At 33.5% G+C, this 23441-nt stretch overlaps 1 protein-coding gene across 3 annotated transcripts in view; it reads left to right on the top strand.

Annotated features, from left to right (window-relative positions):
- Positions 1 to 23441, top strand: part of piezo1 (piezo type mechanosensitive ion channel component 1 (Er blood group)) — a 188287-nt gene extending 164846 nt beyond the window's left edge. For all 3 annotated transcript variants that reach the window (XM_691263.10, XM_073907343.1, XM_073907344.1), the window contains 16 exons: positions 1707 to 1871; positions 4452 to 4710; positions 6586 to 6774; positions 7503 to 7818; positions 7901 to 8021; positions 10262 to 10409; positions 10510 to 10724; positions 10806 to 10964; positions 11061 to 11208; positions 13737 to 13925; positions 15095 to 15187; positions 17197 to 17369; positions 17448 to 17570; positions 19723 to 19802; positions 20732 to 20918; positions 22753 to 23441. In XM_691263.10, the coding sequence (XP_696355.4) occupies positions 1707 to 1871; positions 4452 to 4710; positions 6586 to 6774; positions 7503 to 7818; positions 7901 to 8021; positions 10262 to 10409; positions 10510 to 10724; positions 10806 to 10964; positions 11061 to 11208; positions 13737 to 13925; positions 15095 to 15187; positions 17197 to 17369; positions 17448 to 17570; positions 19723 to 19802; positions 20732 to 20918; positions 22753 to 23008 (2821 nt within the window). In that variant the 3' untranslated portion in view covers positions 23009 to 23441. The remainder of the gene's footprint in view (positions 1 to 1706; positions 1872 to 4451; positions 4711 to 6585; positions 6775 to 7502; positions 7819 to 7900; positions 8022 to 10261; positions 10410 to 10509; positions 10725 to 10805; positions 10965 to 11060; positions 11209 to 13736; positions 13926 to 15094; positions 15188 to 17196; positions 17370 to 17447; positions 17571 to 19722; positions 19803 to 20731; positions 20919 to 22752) is intronic.

Raw genomic sequence — 23441 nt, 5'->3', positions numbered from 1 at the left:
TGCTGCCGCTGCACCAATCCGCCTGTCAATTCCACGTTTCATCCTTCTCTCACTCTTGAACAAAACCCCAAAATACTTTAACTCCTCCACCTGGGGTAAGGACTTTTCCTCCTACCTGGAGATGGCAAACCACCTTTTTCTGGTGGAGCACCATGGCCTCGCACTTGGAAGTGCTGATTCTCATCCCAGCCCCGTCAAACATGACAGCAAACCACCCCAGTGCATGCTGTAGGTCCATGTTCAAGAAGCCAACAGAACAACATCATCTGAGAATAATAGAGATGAGATCCTGTGATTCCCGAACTGGACCCCCTCCAGCCCACACTCATATTATTCAAAGAACCACATCGCGGAGGTCTAGCTGAGACGTTACAGAAGGTTGTGTAAAGCTTTGCTCATGCAGCTTGTTTTTAGCATCCTAGCATTAGTCTGGAGTCTTATTTCACTGGAAAAGTCAGAATCAGATAACGTTTTTTTACATTCATGCAGAGCATAAGGATTCATCACACAGTGCGTCATGATTCACTCATTTTTACTCTAAATTATTATTTTATCCCCATGTCAAAAAAATCAGCTTCCCAGCAATTTTTCCCAGCATATTTATCTTTAGGTTTGTGTTCACTAGCCTATGACAATGTCCCTTTAAACAGTCCCTTATAGACAAGTCATTTAACTCGGTGGCCATTTTTAAATGTTTGCTCTGGGATTCTGTCTGAATGGGGAAACATCATTTCAGTATTGTCAGTTTGTAGCTCCTGTACTTGAAGGCGGGCTTTATTAGCATTATATGGATCAATGATTGGTACCTGTACTAGAAGGTGGGGCTTTATTCACCATATTGGCGTTACTCTTTTTCCCATTAAAAATATTATAAGTGACATGTCTTGTGTATTCTATAGTCTTTGCTTTACATCAAGTTATTTCACTTGGCAGACATCTTTGAAAAGCCTCGCTGGCATCCTGTTTGAATGGGAAAACACCAAATCAAATTTGCAGAAACTCACATCTCGTCTGATCTTATCCCACGGAGAATATATAGATATAGTGATCACTGATTGGCTCCTGTGCTAGTAGGTGGAGCTTAATTCACCATATTGACCGCTACCCTTTTAACCATTCAAAATACGAGTGAAATTTTTTTGTGTATTTTATAGTCTTTGCCTATAAGCACAAATTTACTTAATTTACTCATCTGTCAGATCGTTATAGTCAATTACTACAGTTTACAGCAGAACTACACTTACTTGCAATGTGAAATGACAATATAATAGAAATCTGAAAAGTTAAATGAAGTTTACACTCTGCTATGAGTTTAAAATTGTCATTAACGGCTGGTTGTTTAGTTTGTGTCTGTACAAACTGTGTTAACGTTTTTAGGAGATAATGTGAAAGACAGTTGGAACTGCTGTAAAATATCGATCTGCGTACAGAACAGGATGACAAGTGACTAGTGAATATGGCTACAGTCTGTAGATTTAGTAGTTTTTTAGATTTATATTGTGTTCTAACCAAACACAACATCATTTACATTTAATACACAATTGAAGCCAATTGTATATATTTCACATCTTTGTGGTTACTGGTTTTGAACGTGGGGTTTTATATTTCATTATGGGCTATTGAGATGGGAGGTTGACTAATTGTCTTATGATTTATATGTTGTGTGTTTCCATCAGTTATGACTAAATGTCCAATTTCTTCTGCAGTGTGGTGGAATCTGAGACTCTGGGTGGTTTTGCGAAGAGCCGTGACTTTAGCAGCACAACTCTGTCATCTGAACTCACACTCGAGCTTGACTGTGAACCATTTTACAGCCAGCAAACACACCGACCTCACCGCTCCAGAACCGCCAGTGAACTGCTGTCAGAAAGGTGATGCTTTTTATGTGGCTTGACTGCATGATCTTCTGCCATTTTAAATGATCACTCTCAGTAAAACAATCTGGATTAGTTATTTGTGATCTGACTATATTTTATTATAAAAATATTATATTACAGAATATTAATATTATTTACTATATTATTCAGCACTGTTATATATGTAATTTATAAAGTGCTTTAGAAATATATTTACATTTAAAGATCACCTATTTTACCTCTTTACAAGATGTAGGACAAACCTTTGGGGTTTCCAGAATGTGTCTGTAAAGTTTCAGCTCAAAATACCCATCAGATAATTTCTTATAGCCTCCAGAATCTGCCCATTTTGTTGTCTTAGTACAGTCTAGCTATTTCCGTAGCCTGTGGCTTTAAATGCAAATGAGCTGCTTCTCCTCTCCCATGTGTGTGTCTGCTTCTTATCATGCGTAAAGTCAGATAAACAGCACAGTGACAGAGACAGAATTTGAAACTGAAATACAGCTCATTAATCAAAAATACCAAGTAAGTTAATTTGATGTATTTGTTGTGTAGTTTATTCAAGCCTTTCTGAAATGATGAGTCTCACACAAATGCTGTCTGCAGAACACACATTAGCATTTACTGACACTATGCAGCTGTGGTGATTATAGAGGTTAAGAATTAGATATTTTATTATAAACATGTTCTGTTTTAAAAATGTTATAAACTTATAAAAATCACAGAAAATAACAAATATTTTAATCCAAGATAATTTGCAAAAATAATGTTCTGTGGACATGTGTATGCTATTATAGAAACATGGTGCCTGTCAATCAATTCGGTGGGCAGGGAAAATTGCACTCCTATGGCAGGTGCGGTGGGCCTCAAAATCACTGGGATTTGGGTCCAATTTTAACGTCAGGGAATTTTAAAAAAAAGAGACTTATTGTGTTTCTATCACTCCAGTATGACTGTGGACACACTATACCTTAGGGGTGTAACGGATCATGATTGATGGGTAATCTTTACAGATCACACCCTACTGTTCGGAAAGCCCATGACCTATGGATTAATAACTTTTTTATACTTATAGGTCAATCCAACATTTACAACAATTGCAGAAAGATCACCTCCCACATCATTAAGATCAACGTGTAGGAAAGCATTTTGCCTTCCCTGTAAAATATTATGATGATGGGAAAAGTTTTGGTGGGACCTACCTAAATACTTTCTCAGGCTATTATTTAAATGTGTTTTCTGTCACTGTTTGATTAGCCTGCATTAATGCATTTGGTGTAAAGCTGCAGAATTACACATTAAAAGATTGTGATCTCAATTTATTTTCCCAGTTTATTAATCCTTCTAACCACTGCACTCAAATCTGCGTTTGATCGAGAGAGATTCCGTTTTTACACTTTTTCAGTTTGTTAAAAACAATTAAATATTACAAAACTACTGGGAGAACCGTTTATAGTTCAGATATAAACACTGATGTTTATGGTAAAGATTAAAATCCCCATCTAATGGACTTGACGCTGCTGAATTTTTGATGCTGGTCAAAGCAATGAAATTGTATATCAAATGAGTGGTGACAAACAACCAACAAAATTATGTCACTGAATAGGTTTTTAAAAATGATCCACCTATAACGAAACATTCAGCTTTATGTGTGAATTGTTGAATCTTTAATTGAAAGTAAATATATATTGTACAAGATTTTAGATTTCTATATTTAACATTATCATCAACAAATAATTTTTTGTATTGAATATTTTCCTGTTTTTCAGCTGGTTCTTTCTTGATTTTTTATTTTTATTAAATTAAAGCTTCTAACTTATGTTTGTTAAAACCAGTGGTTTTTCCTGTAAAATTTTTGTATAAATAGAAAGCAATGACATTTGTCTCCTCTTTTTTTGCTGATCTAACAATTGGTCTGATTCGTGACACAAACACTGTAGTGTGATCTGAATCGTGAGATTTGTGATCCGTTACACCACTACTATACCTACACGCAGTTTTTTTCCAAACAGCTTACAAAAAATGGTTTTCATCATAGGTGCTTTTTAAGTGAATTTTAGTTTTTCAAATGAAAGCTGATACGTTTATGAATTATCATAAATGTGTATATTTTTCATTAAATTAAAGTTCAAAAAATACTACTGTTATTCATAAATAATTAATCATTTTAATATTTAAGCAAGTGCAATTATACAACGCAAAGATATTTTTGAAACTTTTTTTATGTTTTAAACTTCAATGGTATTGAAATACTTTAAAACTAGATGAGCAAAATAATGACACTTTTGTCTTTTCAGTATCTGTTTTACATCTAAACTAAATTCATAATTGATTTTTTTTTCCAAGAAAATGGTCAAATTTTATATTGTGGCTTTAACTGATATATTGTTACTCTGATGAGTATGATAAATTTCAATGTACTTATTGTGTAAATGCATGTTTTTCAATTGTAAATTAGCACTGTTGACCCTCCCTTACAACTTAACCCACCCTCACTTTTAATTTCAGTGGGACCAAAAAAGGTTTATTTACCCTACAGTAAAGTATTTTGTTCTTTAGTTACATTGTAGTTCATCTCTGTGATTTCTCTTTCAGGCCGTTCAGGGTGGATGAGTTGATCCAGAGTCGTGAGTTCTACTCGTCTCAGAACCGACTGCTGAAGCTGCTCTTTGCTCTCTATAATGTCCTGGCGGCTCACTCTGAGCTGGTTTGTTATTTCATTATTGTGCTCAATAACCTGGTGACAGCCTCTGTTATCTCCCTGGTGCTGCCAGTTCTGGTCTTCCTGTGGGCAATGCTGTCTGTGCCACGGCCTTCCAAGAGGTTCTGGATGACGGCCATCATCTATACAGAGGTGAGAGGATGTACACAGCCTTTGTTAATATGTTTAACCCACATATATTTGAAAGACACTTAGCAAGTTTTATTTTTTAAACCAGACGTGACCAGAATTTTATATCAGATGCAGAGTTGGTCATTCAAATTCAAATTTTATTTGTCACATACACAATGCAATATGCAGTAAAATGCTTTTACAACCTCACACAACCTAAAAAAACAAGCTGTTATCAATAAGAAGCTAAATTATGCAGTATAATAACAAGTAAAACACAGACAATTTTAGATAAACAATTATAGGTTATAGATATAGAAAATTTGACCAAATATAAAATATTTTAAAACCTTAGAAATCTAAAATATAGCTAGAATATAAAACAAGTCTTAGCCAACAGTAAGTCACTCTAGGTTGACACACTTGTATTTATTGAAGAACGTAATCACCATTATGTCCTACCATAAAACACATTGTATTAGAATGCAAATTTTTTTTTAATTCTTTTGAAAAATATTCCAAAAAAGAATTTTAAGTTATGAAAAATCTATTGTTTTTAATGTGAAGTTTTTCTATTTTTTTTTAAATGTATATGTTTGTATTTACTTTGCATAATTTCTTATTGAAATATGAAGTTGTTATTGAAATGATTATTATTTAATATGTTTTTATTTATGTTGGTCTTGCCATGAAATAGCCAGATGAGTTGCTGATTTGGCAATAAATAAACAAACTTCATTTCACATAAAAAAAAAAAACTGAAAGAAAGTTTACCTTTGGCTGCATCTAAAAGCTTAGGCAGCTGACATGCTGGATCACTGCATTAATGCTGGGTTCACACAAAGAGTAAAATTTAGTATTCATTTTGAGTCAATTACATACAAAGTCAATGCAAGCTTGAGAATTTAGGCACATTTCCACTGGGCATTGCAATGGAATGGAATGCACCATGAGTTTGTTGCAAATCTCAAAATTTGAGATGGAATTTTTATTTATTTATTTATTTATTTTTACTGTCAGAAATTGAAAGTACATGATTGTGACATATCAAAGGCAGTGATGAACACATCTATGTTATCAAAATTTGATGAAAAGAAAGCTGGGAATCTTTGAATAAAGCATTTTAGAGCTTTCGGACGTTTTTATTTGAAGTGTTGACCACAATAAACCCTGATGGATGAGCCTTTTGGTAACACTTGTATAATGGTCTATTAGTTAATTTTAGTTAATGTTTTTACTAACATTAACTTAGGATAAATAATATTGTAAAGCATTTAATAATCTAGCATTACATAAATAACATAAACATTAACAAAGTTTAATAAATGCCATAATAAATGTATTACTAACTGTTTGTTTGTGTTAGTAATTACATTAACAAACATTAATTAATGGACCATTGTTTTAAAGTGGTAACAGTTTTTAAATGGAACAATTTATTGAACCTTTAAACAAAAAATATAAAAAATAAAACATTTTCACATGTGTTGTTGTACAATTTATTTATTTATTACCTGATTGGTTGAGTGATTATCATATTTGACGTTTCACTCTTTTTATTGCTCATATAATATAATAATCTATAATATAGAGCTCAGATTTAAGAAGCATTAAGGCGCCTTCTATTCAGAGACCCAAACTAGTAACATAAGCAGATGTTGTTTTACATGGTCAAAGTAAAATTAAATTCCAAAAGTATATAGGTATTTAAAACAATACAATACAATACAATACAATACAATACAATACAATACAATACAATACAATACAATACAATATAATAGAAGTTAGTATAAGTTAAGTTAGTAAGTATAGTTGAGAAAATTCTAAATAAATATTTTGGAATATGAACAATAATGACTTATTTTTATCTCTGGCCTGATGTGTTTTCCTCAGGTAATGGTGGTGGTCAAATACCTCTTTCAGTTCGGCTTTTTCCCATGGAATACTGAGTATGAGCTGAAGTTGAATGAGGACAAGCCCTTCTTCCCTCCACGCATCCTGGGCCTGGAAAAAACTGACAACTACATCCGATATGATCTGCTTCAACTGCTGGTGCTCTTCTTTCACCGCTCACTTCTCCAGGTAGTAAAAAAAAACAAAAAACAAAAAAACAAACCTAGACTAACATAGCTGTTTTAGAGGGTCAACAATACCTGACATCTTGTCATCGATCCCAGTTGTAAGAGCAACAAATAATAACGTAACTTCTAGTTGATCATTTGAAAAAGTGTCAGAAGGTAGATTTTTCCATTGAATCATCTGTTGAACTGCATCCCAATTTTCACAAATACTGCAGAGGACCAATTAAAACTCGCATGGACCCAACATTCTCACAGAAATCTGTCAAGTTTAGTGAAAAAAAAAATTATGGTTTGGAGTCACAATCAGTAAGGGGGCATGTAAGAGTTCTGCTTCTTATTTTTAAAAGCAAGACAATAATTTTAATTCATCTAAAAATACTTCTTGAAATACGACTTTGTATTATTAGACTTGAAATAAGACCTAAACATGTAATTAAAAAATTGCATGTCAGTATCCTTAACTAAGCCCATCTTAGCATTAGTTTGCTATTAGGGAATGAGGTGGAAAAGAAAGCCCTGCTTTCTACTCAATATTCACCATACCCAAATAAAAGTCAGTACCTTCCAGTTAATGCCTACTTTAAGTAAACTAAAATGTTATGTAGACACAACATGGAATTTATAGCTATGAATACCATAACTGTATGTTTGTTTATAGATTATCTCTCTGATATTACTTGGAGTAATATCTGGCTTGTAAATGCTTGTGATTTCCATTTTGTCTCCTAGCGTTATGGTCTGTGGGACCAGGAGGGCCCTCTGGAAGAGAAGAGTGATCTGTCACCTGCCGAGAATAGCAAGAATGAAAACGATGAGAAAAAATTTCAACACTCAGATGAAGAGGACAGTCAAGCACAGCCAGAGCCCAACACTGAGGTGCTGTCACTGACACCGTCGGCAGAAACACCAACCGATGCTGAAATACAGACTGACCCAGAGCCCAACTCACACACAAACAACACAAAAACCTCTGATACAGTCAAAAATGATGGGATGAAAAAGAGTCACTTCCTTCGCTTCCGCAAGAAAAAAAAAGCAGAACCAGGTCAGTCAAGTAACTATAATAGTAATATAAGATTAATGCTAAAATGGCTCTACTGAGTCTGTTGTTTTGTCATTTTTTATAGATGCTGTTCAGAAAGAACCCAAAAAGAAGAAGAAGAAGTGCAAGACCAAACACAGCAAGGAGACCAGTAAAAAACTACTCAATGCTATTGAAGGGAAATTCAAAAGCCTTTTCTTGTCCGTGTAAGATTCTTGTTCTGTTTATCTAAACTCTTAGAGATTTACATTAGATGTCACCTACCCTGTTGTTGTCTATTGAAAGGAATGCGTCAATAGAGCTGCCATTTTAGTAGAGGGTAGTGCTCCTTTGAAATGAATGCAGAACTAAGGTGCAGTATAGGACTGGCCATCAAGAGCCATATATATATATATATATATATATATATATATATATATATATATATATATATATATATATATATATATATATATAGATGAAGTCAGAATTATTAGTCCCCCTGAATTTTTTTTAGACCACTTGTTTGTTTTTGTTATATTTTTTTCCCTAATTTCTGTTTAAACGAGAGCAGATTTTTTCAAAACATTTCTAAACAAAATAGTTTTAAAAACTCATTTCTAATAACTGATTTATTTGATCTTTGCCATGATGACAGTAAGTAATATTTTACTAAATATTTTTCAAGACACTTTTATACAGTTTAAAGTGACATTTAAATGCTTATCTAGGTTAATTAGTTTAACTAGGCAGGTTAGGGTAATTAGGCAAGTTATTGTATAACGATGGATTGTTCTGTAGACTAACAAAAGAAAATATAGCTTAAAGGGGGCTAATAATTTTGTCTCTAAAATAGTGTTTAAAAAATTAAAAACTGCTTTTATTCTAGCCGAAATGAAACAAATAAAGACTTTCTCCAGAAGACAAAACATCATCAGATACACTATTAAAATGTCTTTGCTCTGTTAAACATAATTTAGTAAATATTTTAAAAAGAAAAAAAAATTCAAAGGGGGGCTAATAATTCTGACTTCAACTGTATATGCTCATGGTCTGTATTTGATATCCAGTGCATATTTATGATCTTTACCCTGTAGATCAGAACAGATCATATCAGCTTATAGTCCTGGTGTGGAATGTAATGTATTGTTCAGTTTTACCATATTCTTTAATCAATTTGAATACTTTTTACATACATTCTTTTTTTTTTTTTTTTTTTTTTTTTGTGAATATAAATATTGCAGTTATAACAAGTTAAATGTGATGAAAAACAATTATAAAAATCATTAGATGTATGGTAATGTAAAACAATCACGTTAAAAACTCAGTAAATAATTGAAAAAAAAAAAGTAAAATAATTGAATAAAAGTAAAAAGTAAAATAATTGATAAAAAAAAGTTTATTTTACAAATTTATTTACACATTTACATTACTGAAAGCAGGAAATAGTCAGGCTATGCTATGGTAAGCAGTATCTTCATAAAATAGCTTAATTAAAGTAAATGATCAACAAACGAATCTGTCACGACAAGTTTAAGTGAAGGCTACACACCATATGAATGCCCAAATAGAAAAATACTACAAACTATAAAATACTATTTATAAAAATACTTAAATAACAGACAAATCCAAATGCCCAACACAAGCTGTAAATTTAAAGTGGGCTGCGTTCCAGCTCGATGACGTATACTGTCTCTGACTCCGCCCCATTTAGCAAACTTGATAGCAACTGTCTTTTTAAAGAAGCGCAACCGATTTAAAAAATCAAGATTGTGATGTAACTGATTGATGTGTTTTATGTCGTAGAATACAACGTGAAAGTATCTTGAGTTTGTGTTAACCACAAACCTTATTTACGTGATTTAACCAAAATCCAATAAAAAAAAAAAACTCTTTGACTTTAGGACAAGGGAACCGGAACTGCTAAAATGCTAACTCTCTTCCGGATTTTGCATTCAAATTGACGTCATAGTTCCTCCACTCTATAGGGATTTCCTGGGTTTCTTCTTCATGGGTATTTGAAGTGTCCATGCAAGAGTGCCCTCTGGCCTTTGGCCAAGATTTACTACTGATCATACAACCTTCTATGACAAAATCTGCATGACAAACACTGCTTTTGTTAAATCATGATTTCATTGTCATCTTATTTCAATTTTTAGCTCAGCCCTACTCCAGGCCATTGAATTATTAGGGTGTAATAGGGTGATGGGTGCAATACCAACTCAAATATTCATACTTTTGTTTTAATAATGCAACTTGTAATCATTCCTTACATACTGTACACAAACAGCTTAATGTTGCTCAAAGGTGTCATACATATTTAGGCTACCATCTCATAATGTAAAAAAGTCACTTAAACGTGGTCTTCTCTACTTGTTCATAGGTACCTGCATATTTTATTGAATCAATGTGATATTTGGGTTTAATTGTCATTTATTTAATCATGGTGTGTTTTTGGTCTGTGCAGAGTGAAGAATGTGTACAGGCCAACCTGGGATTTCTTCCAGAACATCCTGCATGCGGAGTACAGGGCCTCAACTGATGTCTATGCTCTTATGTTCCTCACTGACGTAGTGGATTTTATCATCATTATCTTTGGTTTCTGGGCTTTTGGGGTGAGTACAGAAAATAGACAGATATCATTAGATAAAAAAATGTAGAGGAATGTCAATATCCAGTGAGGATTTTTAATATTAAATGTTTGCTCTTTCTCAGAAACACTCGGCGGCGGCAGATATAGCCTCCTCTCTGTCCGAGGACCAGGTCCCTGAGGCATTTCTGGTCATGCTCCTCATTCAGTTCAGCACCATGATCATCGATCGAGCATTATACCTGCGGAAGAGCATCTTGGGAAAGCTCATCTTCCAGGTTATCCTGGTTTTTGGCATCCACCTTTGGATGTTTTTTATCCTTCCTGCTGTCACTGAAAGGTAAGAAAGACTCCAGGAGTGCATTTATTTATTATTATTATTTTTTTTTCAAAGAGTGAGTCATCTCCTTTTTTTTCACAGGATGTTCAATCATAACTCGGTGGCTCAGCTCTGGTATTTTTTCAAGTGCATCTACTTCACTTTGTCAGCGTATCAGATCCGCTGTGGATACCCTACAAGAATCCTTGGAAACTTCCTCACTAAAAAATTCAATCATCTTAACCTGTTCCTCTTCCAAGGGTGAGCACTTCTTGTCTCTTAATGTTCATCTTATTTTTTTTAAATACGATTGTTTGATAGCCACTATTTGTTCATTTACTGTGTGTTTCTCCATAGATTCCGTCTGGTTCCATTTTTAGTGGAGCTTCGAGCTGTGATGGACTGGGTTTGGACAGACACCACACTCTCTCTCTCTAACTGGATGTGTGTGGAGGACATCTATGCTAACATCTTCATCATCAAGTGTAGCCGGGAAACAGAAAAAGTAGGTCTTTAGCTTGTTTTTCAATTATACTTCTAAATAATAAATAAAACTGTTTATAATTTTTCATTCAGATTAAATTGAACTGTTGTGATATTTTACACACACCAATATACAGAGTTGGGTGTAATGTGTTCCACAGTAACGCGTTACTATATTCTAATGACATTTTTGGGGAACGCAGTAATGTATTGAATTACATTTTAAATTTGTGTAATTTGATTACAGTTACTAAAGTTAATGTAATTGCATTACTTATGTTACTAATATAGTTTTTAGAAGGAAAAATACTTCTTTCAAATCACGTTTTCTGCTGCAACGTCAGTTAATAAGCATGTGCTTTTAAATTCCTGGAGAACGCGAGCTGAAATGGCTGCTGACGAGAGTGGTTGCTTCTTCAAGTGGAAATACAGACATTACTTTGTTTGAGCATAAAAACAAATACTGCTGTGAAATGCTGTCTATTCAACTGCTTTTAATTCAACCACCAACTTGTTCAAGCATTTGAAGAGAAAACATTATCTACAACAGTACTCGTCACCATGGAGGACACGGGCGCCCAAAAACACGGCAGTCCAACTCAGCCGAAACGGGTTAAATACATTTTTTATTTTGTGCAGGATCAGTAGTGAAGGTGTCTTCTGAGTCTAAAGAGAAGCATAACTGCTTATGGGACCGTTAACTTTTGCGCGTGCAAGTTCATTTTTTCACATGGAGGCGTGTGGCTTGCGCACACATTTGGAGTGAATATTACAATTACATTTTCAAGGCACACCAGTTGAAAACAGTGAGTCACGTTACAAGAACTGACCAATCAGCTTTATGCTTTGTATGGAATATACACATTTTGGTAGACTAATTACCTCAGACAAACCCAGAACACCCAAACACTGCAGTGCTTTTGCATACTATGGATGTCAATGGTTACAGATATCCAGATTGTATAGTAAATGATGAGAGAATTTTAATTTTTGGGTGAACTCTTTTAATCAGAGGTGTCCAAACTCGGTCCTAAAAGGCCGGTGTCCTGCTTAGTTTAGCTCCAACTTCCTTCAACACATCTTCCTGAAAGTTTCTAGTATACATAGTATACTTATAGAAAGAGCTTGATTAGCTGGTCCAGAGGTGTTTAATTGGGGTTGGAACTAAAATATGCAGGACACCGGTTTGAACACCCCTACTTTAAGTCTTTTGAGTATGTCAAGTTGCTGTGATCAACCCATTGTAATGTTTTTCAGTGAGTATTAAAGTACTAAAAAAGCTGCAGTTTATTTAGTATTTTTATAGGTATATTTTATGTTTTTTTTTAAATAACTTAAAACTAAAGTAATTAGTAATCTGATTACTTTTTACATGGAGTAATTAGTAACGTAATCAGATTACAATTTTCCAGTAGTAGTCAGTAACTTGTAATCTGTTCTTTTTTAAAGTAACTTACGCAACACTGCCAATATACAATAAACAGTTTATATTTTGGTTTGTTTTAATGTTTGGTATACAATACAAATAACCTACAATTAAATATATCTGTGTGGTTGTATTATAAATTGTATTTTTTTTTTTTCATTTAAAAGCCGCTGAACAAAATGAGCACAGATAAATATTTTGCCGCTACATTAAAACAATGTAATTAGATCTTATTTTCTTTTTTGTGGTTAGAAAAAATAACAATCCTAATTAATTAATTTAAAAAATAATTTATTAAAAAATTTGTCAGGCATATTTAGAACAAGGGTAAAATATATTAATTTAACATGATTGGTTGAGCACCACAGTGAATCCCCAAAATACTAAGCAACTGAATATGGTTTTTAAAAAGAAACAACATAATATCATAAGTATAGATCAGAACTAAATAAAACTACACTTGGGTTGAAAATGTAATTTTATAACTATGTGACATTTTGCTAAAATAAATTCACAAAAAATAGATTAAAAGCTGTGTGACAAAGATTGATCACCATGTTCTAGTTTTAGGCCTGTTTTATTCAGTTCATGGAAAATGTTCATCTTTTAAATCTGAAGCTAAAAAATTACAGTTATAAATGTAGAGTTATCTTATCTTCTTAAAGGGATAGTTCACTAAAAATCCTCCACTTGTTTTCAAATCTTTCTGTGTTATTTCTTTATGTTAGATTTTGCTGTATTTGGCTTAACCATTCTTGGGTGGCTCTCCAATGTATTTGATTGCTCTAATACATAAAATAAGTAAGCTGACCAATGTTCTTATGGGGAGAAGACTTTATTGAAGACTGTAGTGCAGTTCCTCAGCATCGATGTTAACCCCTCAATCTTCGTGAAGTTTCACAAACTAATTTCGAGAGGAGCATATGATATGATTAACTGCAGCTGGTCTCTCATCTACAATCAATAGTTAGTCAATCAGATTAATCCAAACTTACTATAAGTAGCCCAGCTAAATAAAAAAAAAATACCCTTCCCTTACGTGAGTGTGAGTAAATAATGAAAATGTATTTCTTTTTAACCTAGGATTTTTATTGTTGTCTGTTTAATCTATTTTTTTTCTGCAGAAATATCCCCAGCCAAAAGGGCAGAAGAAAAAGAGGATAGTCAAGTATGGGATGGGCGGCCTCATCATTCTCTTCCTCATTTGCATCATTTGGTTCCCGCTGCTCTTCATCTCGCTTGTTAAATCTGTAGTTGGTGTAGTTAATCATCCTGTTGATGTCACGGTCACGGTTAAGCTTGGAGGTTATGAGGTAAAATACAATCACTTGATAGTCCTATAAATGTTTAATACTTTCACTAACTAATTTAACCTTTTGTGTGCTGTTGGGGATGTTTTCATCCACTCTGGGGTTTCAGCAATTTGTATAATCTTTGGTGACATCTTATTTTGACATCTTTTGGAAAAATGCTTTGAAAACTTAAAAAAAAAAATCAACAATGCTCTCTGTGCAAATTGACTACCCTTTCATTATTTTGTTTTTGGTTATTTTAATAAAGTGTGTTAGAATGAAAGCGTTGATCATGTTGCCATTTTTATTGCATTTCAGAAAAAAAGTCTGCGCACACAATATAGTGTGTAAAATACTCGATACATGACCATTCAAGCTCTATGGGCATGTGCATATTTTGCTGGCATCCGTACTTGTTGTCTACTGGTTGTATAATGGCCAAATGGAGGAGCTTAACGAATCGGGGAATAATATCTAAGCAATAGTCTGGAAGACCCATCAGAGAGGGACTGTGATAGCCACGCCTCTGTTTTCTAAAGGCTGTATTTCAGTCTGTCTATACTGAAACTGAACACCAGTGTTTCCAATCTACAACAGGGTTTTCAGCATTTTTAAAACACTATTTTCATGGGTTGAAGATGTCATGTGGATGCCAGCTATAATGTAACAAAACCTATTCTTGTTGAAACTACACGTTTTAGCTTAAAATATCAGCATATATTTCAGCTCAAGTTATACTACTCTGTAATAGCCCTGTTTTTGACCTGAAGCATAAACACTTTTTATGTGTCTCTTTAAATGCAAATGACTCCGAAATACACTGTCCGAAATAATGACACAAAAGCTTTCACTGGGGTGGTACATTTTCAAAAAGTACACTTTTATACCTATCATGGTCCACATTTGTACCTTAAAAAGTACATATTTATACATAAAAAAGTGCAATTGTGTACTTCATAGTACCTTAAAAGTACAAAAGTAAACCTTTTAGCTACAAAAAAGTTCCTTTAAGGTACCAATGTGCACATGTAAGGTACAAAAGTGTACTTTTTGAAAAGGTACCGCCTCAGTGACAGCTTTTGTACCTTTGTTTCTTAGTGTGTGGGAAGATAAAAATGTAAAATAGCAGAATCTGGCTGATTTTATTTGAGATTTTACATCTGATATTTGATATGTGTTTTCTCTGACAGCCTTTATTTACAATGAGTGTGCAGCAGCAGTCCATCCAGCCCTTTACAGAGAGTCGCTACAATCAACTCAACAATCAGTTTAGCAAAAATGCTGTAAGTGGACATCAACAGTCATAACTCATTCTCAAAGTAATTCGCTAAACCTGATATATGAAATGATAGCCATAAATGAATCATAGTATATGGAGTTTTTGTTCCACTGTGCTTATAAGGATAATATAGTATGATTTTATGGAGCTCATACTTAAACACACCTTAGTTTTACTCAGATGAAATTAAGATGAAACTTAGAGAGTTAAATATTAGTAAATATCAGTTGTCACTTTATATCCTTAACTATATTTTTCAGTAAGGGGTGATATTTAAATTTTTTTTTTTGTTTTTTTTTTAGATCAAAGCTTTATGTGTGGAGCAAAACAAACACTCCAGTGCACTACAATCACATTAAGATATGACCCTAAGAAACCTGATGAATCATATTTGATGCATTGTTACACGAGTTTTAAAATATATAGATAAAAGAAAAAACCTTGGCTTTATAATAATTCACAGCAGATGTAGTGTACAACAACTCATACACTGCATTATACTAAATGCCTTCTACCTGCTATACAATCAAACATGTGTAGCAAACTGTGGACAATAGGTTGGTCAGCAGTTCTAATTATGTTAATAAAATAAAGGCCTTAGAAATCATATAGGTATTATAGGTTATATGGTGACTGTAGGTTTATAGGGTTACTATCCCATTTAATGTAATGCAAGTATTATTAATGTAATAATATAGATTTATATTTTTTTTTGTGTGTGTGTGTGTGTGTGTGTGTGTGTGTGTGTACAGTTGAAGTCAGAATTATTAGCCCCCCTGTTTATTTTTTCCCCATCTTTTGTTTAATGGAGTAATATTTTTTTTCAACACATTTCTAATTCTAACTGATTTATTTTATCTTTGCCATGATGACAGTAAATAATATTTTACTAGATCTTTTTCAATATACTTCTATACAACTTAAAGTGACATTTAAAGGTTTAACTAAGTTATTTAAGTTATAATATTAAGTTTAATATTAATATTAAGTTTAAATATATAAAATAAATATATATAAAAATAATTGTTCACCAAACATGAAAATTGAAAGATAATACAATTAAATTTAAACAACGACAAACCACTTTATTTATTTATTTTTTTTTTACAGTTACGTTTAATATTTTTCTCTAACATATACATTTTGGTTGAATAGTGTTTGGACAATTATCGTAATTCTTTTGTTAGATTATCCCCAGATTTGGCTTCAATACCGACTAATCTAATGTATGAGCACAAATATAATATTGTAAAGCATCCCATTATTTACTATTGTATATAATTATTATGTATTCAGAAATTTTTTTTAAAGATTTGTGATAGGTGTAAATCAAAAGGGTATACGGTATGTCAGAAGAATATTGTGTTGGCAACTATATCAGGACACTACTCATATACAGTTGAAGGCAAAATTATTCACCCTCCTGTAATTATTTATTTTATTTTTTATTTTTTAAAATAATTATCAAATGATGTTTAACAGAGCAAGACATTTTACAGTATGTCTGATAATATTTTTTCTTCCGGAAAAGTCTTATTTGTTTTATTTTGGCTAGAATAAAAGCAGTTTTCATTTTTTTGAACCATTTAAAGGTCAATATTAATAGCCTTAAAGCAGTAGAGAACAAACCATCGTTATACAAGGACTTGCCTATTTACCCTAACTTGCCTAATTAACCTAGTTAAGCCTTTAAATGTAATTTAAAGCTTTATACTAGTTTCTTGAAAATATCTAGTCAAATATGATGTACTGTCATCATGACAAAGATAAAATAAATCAGTTATTAGAAATTAGTTATTAAAACTATCATGTTTAGAAATGTGTTAAAAATGTGCTCTCCGTTAAACAGAAGTAGGGGAAAAAATATACAGGGGCAACTCAGGAGGGCTAATAACTCTGACTTCAACTATATAGTTTCGGTCTTGACAAATGAATGCAACAACATCTGTCCAGTTCTGCAGAATATAACACCCGGCTTGTCCATCTGTGTCTAAAACTTGATTGTGTCCACAGGTGGCCATGCAGTTTATCACCATGTACAGCTATGAAGACATAGTGACGGCCAACATTGAGGGCAGCTCTGGGTCTGTGTGGCGGATCAGTCCACCAAGCAGACAGGAGCTCATAAAGGAGCTGCTCAGCAGCACAGGAGACATGACCCTCCGTCTGGACTGGAACTTCCAGAGGTTAGTCTGGTGTAGAGAAATGCAGAGATGTTGAATTAAACCAGCAGAAGCTCATGCTCATGTGTTTGTGTCTGAAAGGGATCTTGGGAAGGGAGGAACAGTGGAAAACACTTTCGACAAGCACTCCATCAGTTTAGCACCAAAGAACCCTGTCCGAGCAGACCTGGCCTCGCTGCTGTTGGGCACCCGAAAGGATCCTGTGTAAGTGATTTTTCCACAAGTCAGTAGATGTCAGATTTCTGTCCTTCCATTAATAGTACTTTCACCAGAAATAATGACTTCAAAATGTTGTTAATGTCAGTCAGACTAAAGTCCCGGTCAGATCACACAGTTTTTATTGTCATTTCGTTGTCATTAGTTTTTGGTCACTCCTATGATGTCTGCGTTTCTCTTGTTGCTTTGCTTTTGTTTGTTTGTTTAAATAAATGTTTTTTTGGCTGCATCTGGATCCGCACCTTTGATTACTCCCTGATTGATTACTCGCCAGACGTGACACAAAGCATTTTCAGTGCATAATATTGTAGTAATATTACTGTAAAATACTTAATAATTTCATTCATTTCAAGGAAAGTCTTTAAAAACTGAAAGCGTGCTACTGACGATACAATCTAACTTTGCTATCTCAATATTGTAGTGATATTACTGTAAACTAAATTCATTTTGACTAAGGTATGTCTTTAAAAACTGAAAGAGTACTGCTGACTTTGCCATCTGGAGAAACATAAACAAAGAACACCAATCGCTCATTTACTAAATCTGTAGAGACTGGACAATTAACACCAACTGGAACCACGTCATTTTAAAAAGAAGACCAGTGGCAAATGCAGATTTCACCATTTCCAGATTCAAAAAGCTCTTGGGTAAAAAACGCTCCTTACAAACATATTTTTGTCGCGTGTTAGCAGATTAATGTAATCCAGACATGTCCACATGCAGCACTTTCATAGCGGGGAAATGAAAACAAAACTCACGTTGCTGCACATTTATAAACGCAACACTGACGACCCATGTCTTTTAACAATTCTTCTTCCTCCACTTGTTTTATTTTGGTTGGCAACACATTGTGGCATCTCTCTGAACACTGTAACAGGTAAAAGGAGTCTTCGAAGCTATAGCATGCATAATAATGAAGTTGTGTCTCATTCACTATAGAGCATGCTGATTGGTTCGAACCAAGCCTTTCTCATGAATTAATGCTGAAAACTCAATGATGTCACTTTGTACCCTCAGGTACAGACAGCCAATCTCAGTGCTGGAATTTACACAATGATCTAATCACTGTGACGTTGCTTCGAAAATTCTTTTCAAATTGGAAGAACAAATTTGCTCTAAACAATGCAAAAACAACCAATTTTCACTTTTTAGCTAAATATATGTGTCCTAATGATGTTTTTAGCAATGCGAGACACTCATATATATATATATATATATGACTATCTTATATATATATCTTATATCTTATCTTATATTATTTGACTATCAACATCTCAAAAAAATAGTTTTGGTTTATTGTGACCCTTTAATTAAATGCAAATCTGATGGAATACACATTAACTTGCTCATTATTCAGCCACAAGATGGTGCCATATTTCCAAAAAAAAGTGCAAAGTTAAGAGAAACAAAACCAAATGAATAAAGCATATACTAACCCACCTATTATTCACAATGAAAGGATATGGATTTGAATGTATTCACAGATCAAAGTCAGAGTGATTACATGTTCCCGGATGACTCACTCAAGATCAAACACATACACTTAATACACAAATACACTTCATTGAACATATACACATAGACATCACCTCTATACTATATAACTGCAGGTTAACTATGTTTCTATATAGTAACTTCTCCTGCTAAAAGCTATCAGTTACTAGTTAATAAGTTAAAGTTATTAATAACTAATAAAGTTATGGTAACTAATAACCTTAATAATAACTAGAAAATTAATAACTGAATTTAATTTTAATCCAATAATTTGCACCTTTTGTAAAGGTATTTTGAAACAACAATTATTGTGAAAAGAACCATAAACTTAAAATAAACTTAATTGAATAAATGTAAATGAATTATGAAGTATAATTGAAACTACAGTATTAGTAACAATATTTTAGCAAATGTTAAAGCAGATATCTTAATGCGGTCAGTTGCATCCTATATAAAATACTATCTATATCTATAATAGATGCATATAAATGACACCTCTACTGTAAATACTCTTTAAGGATCAGTGCTTGTCTGTGTATTATGTTTCGTAATTAACGTATATTATTTATTGTGTTGTATTGTAGATTTTATATATTTATTGTATTGTTAAATTATATTCTGATTTTGTTTATAATCTCTGTTGTAGACATGTGCCGCATATGTTTCCTAACTACATCAGAGCACCCAGTGGAGCTGAAGCTAAACCTGTCATGCAGCTGTTTGATGGTACTAAACAACGCCTTTTTCTACTTGTGGTGACAATTTCTTCTCAACTACGGCATATATGTTCCCGGTTTACCTTAAAATTTAAGAGAAAATTATCAGCCCCTATATATATATATATATATATATATATATATATATATATATATATATATATATATATATATATATATATATTGTGTGTGTGTGTGTACAGTATGTCACAAAAGTGAGCACACCCCTCCTACTTCTGTAAATATTTATTTATAACTTTTTATAGGACAACAGTGCAGAAATGACTCTTTGACACAATGAATAGTAGTCAGTGTAAAGTGTTTATAGCAGTGTAAATTTATTGTCCTCTCAAAATAACTATCCACTACTAATAACTACTCATAATCACTGGCCACTTTTTTAGGTACATCACTCTAACTACTCATTAACGGAAATTACAAATCAGCCAATCGCATGGCAGCAAGCCAATGGATTTAGGCATGTAGACATGGTCAAGATGATCTGACTATCCATGAATGACTAAGGCAGTTCTGAAAGCAAAAGTGGATCCAATCCGGTGCTAGTAAGGTGTACAAAATAAAATGAGTGTAGTTTGTCTTGAATGCTTTGTTTAGACTGCAATGGTATGGTTTAAAACATGCAAACAAAAATGGTCCCAAAGGTTGTAGGATGAAAGTAAGTGTGTTTTAATCTACTATAAAACAAAAAAGTTGGTAAATATATATTCTAAAGCCTTAGACATCTCCAATGGTACATAGGCTATCATGATAAGATTATAATTGCAAAAAAAGGGGACGGGGGTTGGACTGTCACAGTCGAGGGGGTTAAATGTATGTTTTGTGGTTACAGTCCTTATTTGCAGGCACATCTATCTATATTTCAATCGCATACAAAGTCAGTTAAAGCTCATTCATTCTACCCTGTTTGTGGTTCTGCAGGAGATGAGGAGGGCTTTCAGGATGTGACAGTGTCTCTAATGAGAGAAGCCTCTGTAAACACCACTGGAGCTCAGGAATGGTGGGACATCAGTATTGCAGACTGCAAAGAATCATGTAACGTCCTGCCAATGATCATCTTCAACGATAAAGTCAGTCCTCCGAGTCTGGGCTTCCTCGCAGGATATGGGTAAAGCCTTCATCCCTTTTATGACATTTACTGCAGGCTTTTTTTACTGTCTTTACCTATGGTTTACCTAAAAGTCTTTCCTCATAAGCTTTATGTAAATTGTATTCTTTGAGAGGACTTTTGATGATTTTTAACTATATTTGATTGCCCTGAGAACGTTTTTTTATGCTAGGAATATATGACCATATTATATGTCAGGGAGAAAAACATCCAGGAGGTTGTTATCGCAAAATAATCCCTGACAGATTTATTATTGTACAAGACTGAAGGGCTTTATTCTGTGGAAACAACCATCCTGGATGTACTTTGTCTTGCTTATTACACAGCTACTTGCCACAAAACATTGGCGCATTGTTCTGAGCCAGAGTAGTTTTTTAAATGCAAAGCTGAAACTAAAACAGCTGATGGAGTATACACTAATCTGCACATTATTCAGTCACAAGATGGTGCCAAACAGTCAAAAATCCCAGTCAATAATTTTTTACATTTGTTTTTACATGGGATTTAATTAATACTTTCTCTCATCTGCTTTGTTTTTCACACCCGGAAGATCCAGAAGTCCCGTAACTCTCTCGGGATATGAGCTAGTATTTCAATTTCTGTAATATACCTAAAACAGTGTTTGCTGTCAAGCCATTGTCAGTGGTGTGGTGGAAATCATACATTCTTTGAGGATGCTCTGATCCATAGAATGGCAAAAGAAGTGTTTTTACCTTCACCATCTTTTCACTAAATGTCTTTTATTATTATTATTATTAATATTATTATTATTGTTACTTATTATTTGCCACAAATTTTAAGTGATATTGCATCACAGTTTTCTGAACTAAATGTAAAAAAACAATCTTCACAATCACAGAAATATATAGTTTTTTAAAACTTTTTGCAATTACAAAATAAATAGAATACTTCAATATGAAAAATATTCAATGTATATTCTTTTAATTACATACAAAGTCAATGCAGCCACGTTGAGCATAAAAAACTCTTCAATAATTATACTAATACTGCAAACATTTCACTGCTTCTCACTGGGGTTCCATATTATGGAATTGAACAAAGTCTATTACAGAAATTAAAAGTCAAGGAAAACCTGGGGTTTTTGTTGATCACTTTAAATGTTTGTCTCTATTTATTAAAATGTCATTTTTATGTACAGTATTTTTATATTAATCTGTTTTGTGTGCCTTATTGTTTTTTTTTTTTTGTTTGTTTTTTATTCAGTTTCCCATTAACAGCATGATATACCAATATACATTTTAGGACCTTTGACTTCAAAATGAGAACTTCAAAAACTGAAGTACTGATGACAAAATAAAAAATAAAAAAAATAAATTGTTACTTGGCCCTGCTTATCCATTATTGTTCTCAAAGGTGCTATTAAAATCATGCAATGCAAACCATTTTAATATTATATTAATATAATATAAGCAAGATTCATTAGATGTGAATGTAAATTCAATTTTTTATTGGAAAAATCTGGGAATTTGATATTTGGCTTTAGGTGTTCAGAGTACGCTTTTATATTCTTATAATTAAAGGGGTAGTTTACCCAAAAAGGTAAATCGTGTAATTCGTTACTCTCCCTTCACTTGTTTTAAACCTTTTTGAGTTTTTTTCTACACAGAAGTAGATATTTTGAAGAAATCTGCAAAACCAGTAAGCACTGACTTCCATATTATTACATGTTTTCTTCAAAATATCTTCTTTTTGTGCTCAACAAATCTATAAAGGTTTATAACCACTTGGGGGTGAGTAAACAGTGAGTAAATGTTCATTTTTGGGTGAATTTTAAATCTGTTGGTGTTTACCGTGGTGTTTTCTCCTCCTCCAGCATCATGGGTCTGTACGTGTCAGTGGTTCTGGTGATTGGCAAGTTTGTGCGAGGTTTTTTCAGTGAGATTTCTCACTCCATCATGTTCGAGGAGCTGCCCTGCGCCGACCGGATCCTCAAACTCTGCATGGACATCTTCCTTGTGCGGGAAACCGGAGAACTGGAGCTGGAGGAAGAGCTCTACTCCAAACTCATCTTCCTCTATCGCTCTCCAGAGACCATGATCAAGTGGACGAGAGAGAAGAATCACAACTGAAAGGCTTTTACTGTTGGTGACGTTGTATATTCAGTGTCGTTTGAACAGCAGATCTATAGCCATTTTTCCAGCGCTGTGGAGCTGCATTGATGGACGCTGTTGGCTTCTTTGCACTCAACGGGTGGATGATAGAGGTCAGGTTTCCCCTCTGTTTTGGTTTCCGATGTGATGGACTCACATACACACATTCGCCATCAGGACCTGAAGACTCAAAGCAACCGCTGGACGCAGAGTGGCAGGACCTTCAAACTCCTAAACACTAGTAGAGCAAGTCGAACAAAACCATTTCTGGGTCAGATTTCATCCATAGGGTTATTGATGCTTCTTACCAACACACAAAAATTTAAAGGGAAAATATGCAAGGGGAATGCTATTATACAAACTCAGAAATCTTTCTTTTTATTTGGAGAATAAAAGTGAAAGTCAGAGATTA

This window comes from Danio rerio, chromosome 7 (genome assembly GCF_049306965.1).
Source record: "Danio rerio strain Tuebingen ecotype United States chromosome 7, GRCz12tu, whole genome shotgun sequence".
Classification (NCBI taxonomy): domain Eukaryota; kingdom Metazoa; phylum Chordata; class Actinopteri; order Cypriniformes; family Danionidae; genus Danio; species Danio rerio.
The sequence above is the reverse complement of the archived record's forward strand: the minus strand, read 5'-3'. Positions and strand labels throughout refer to the sequence as shown.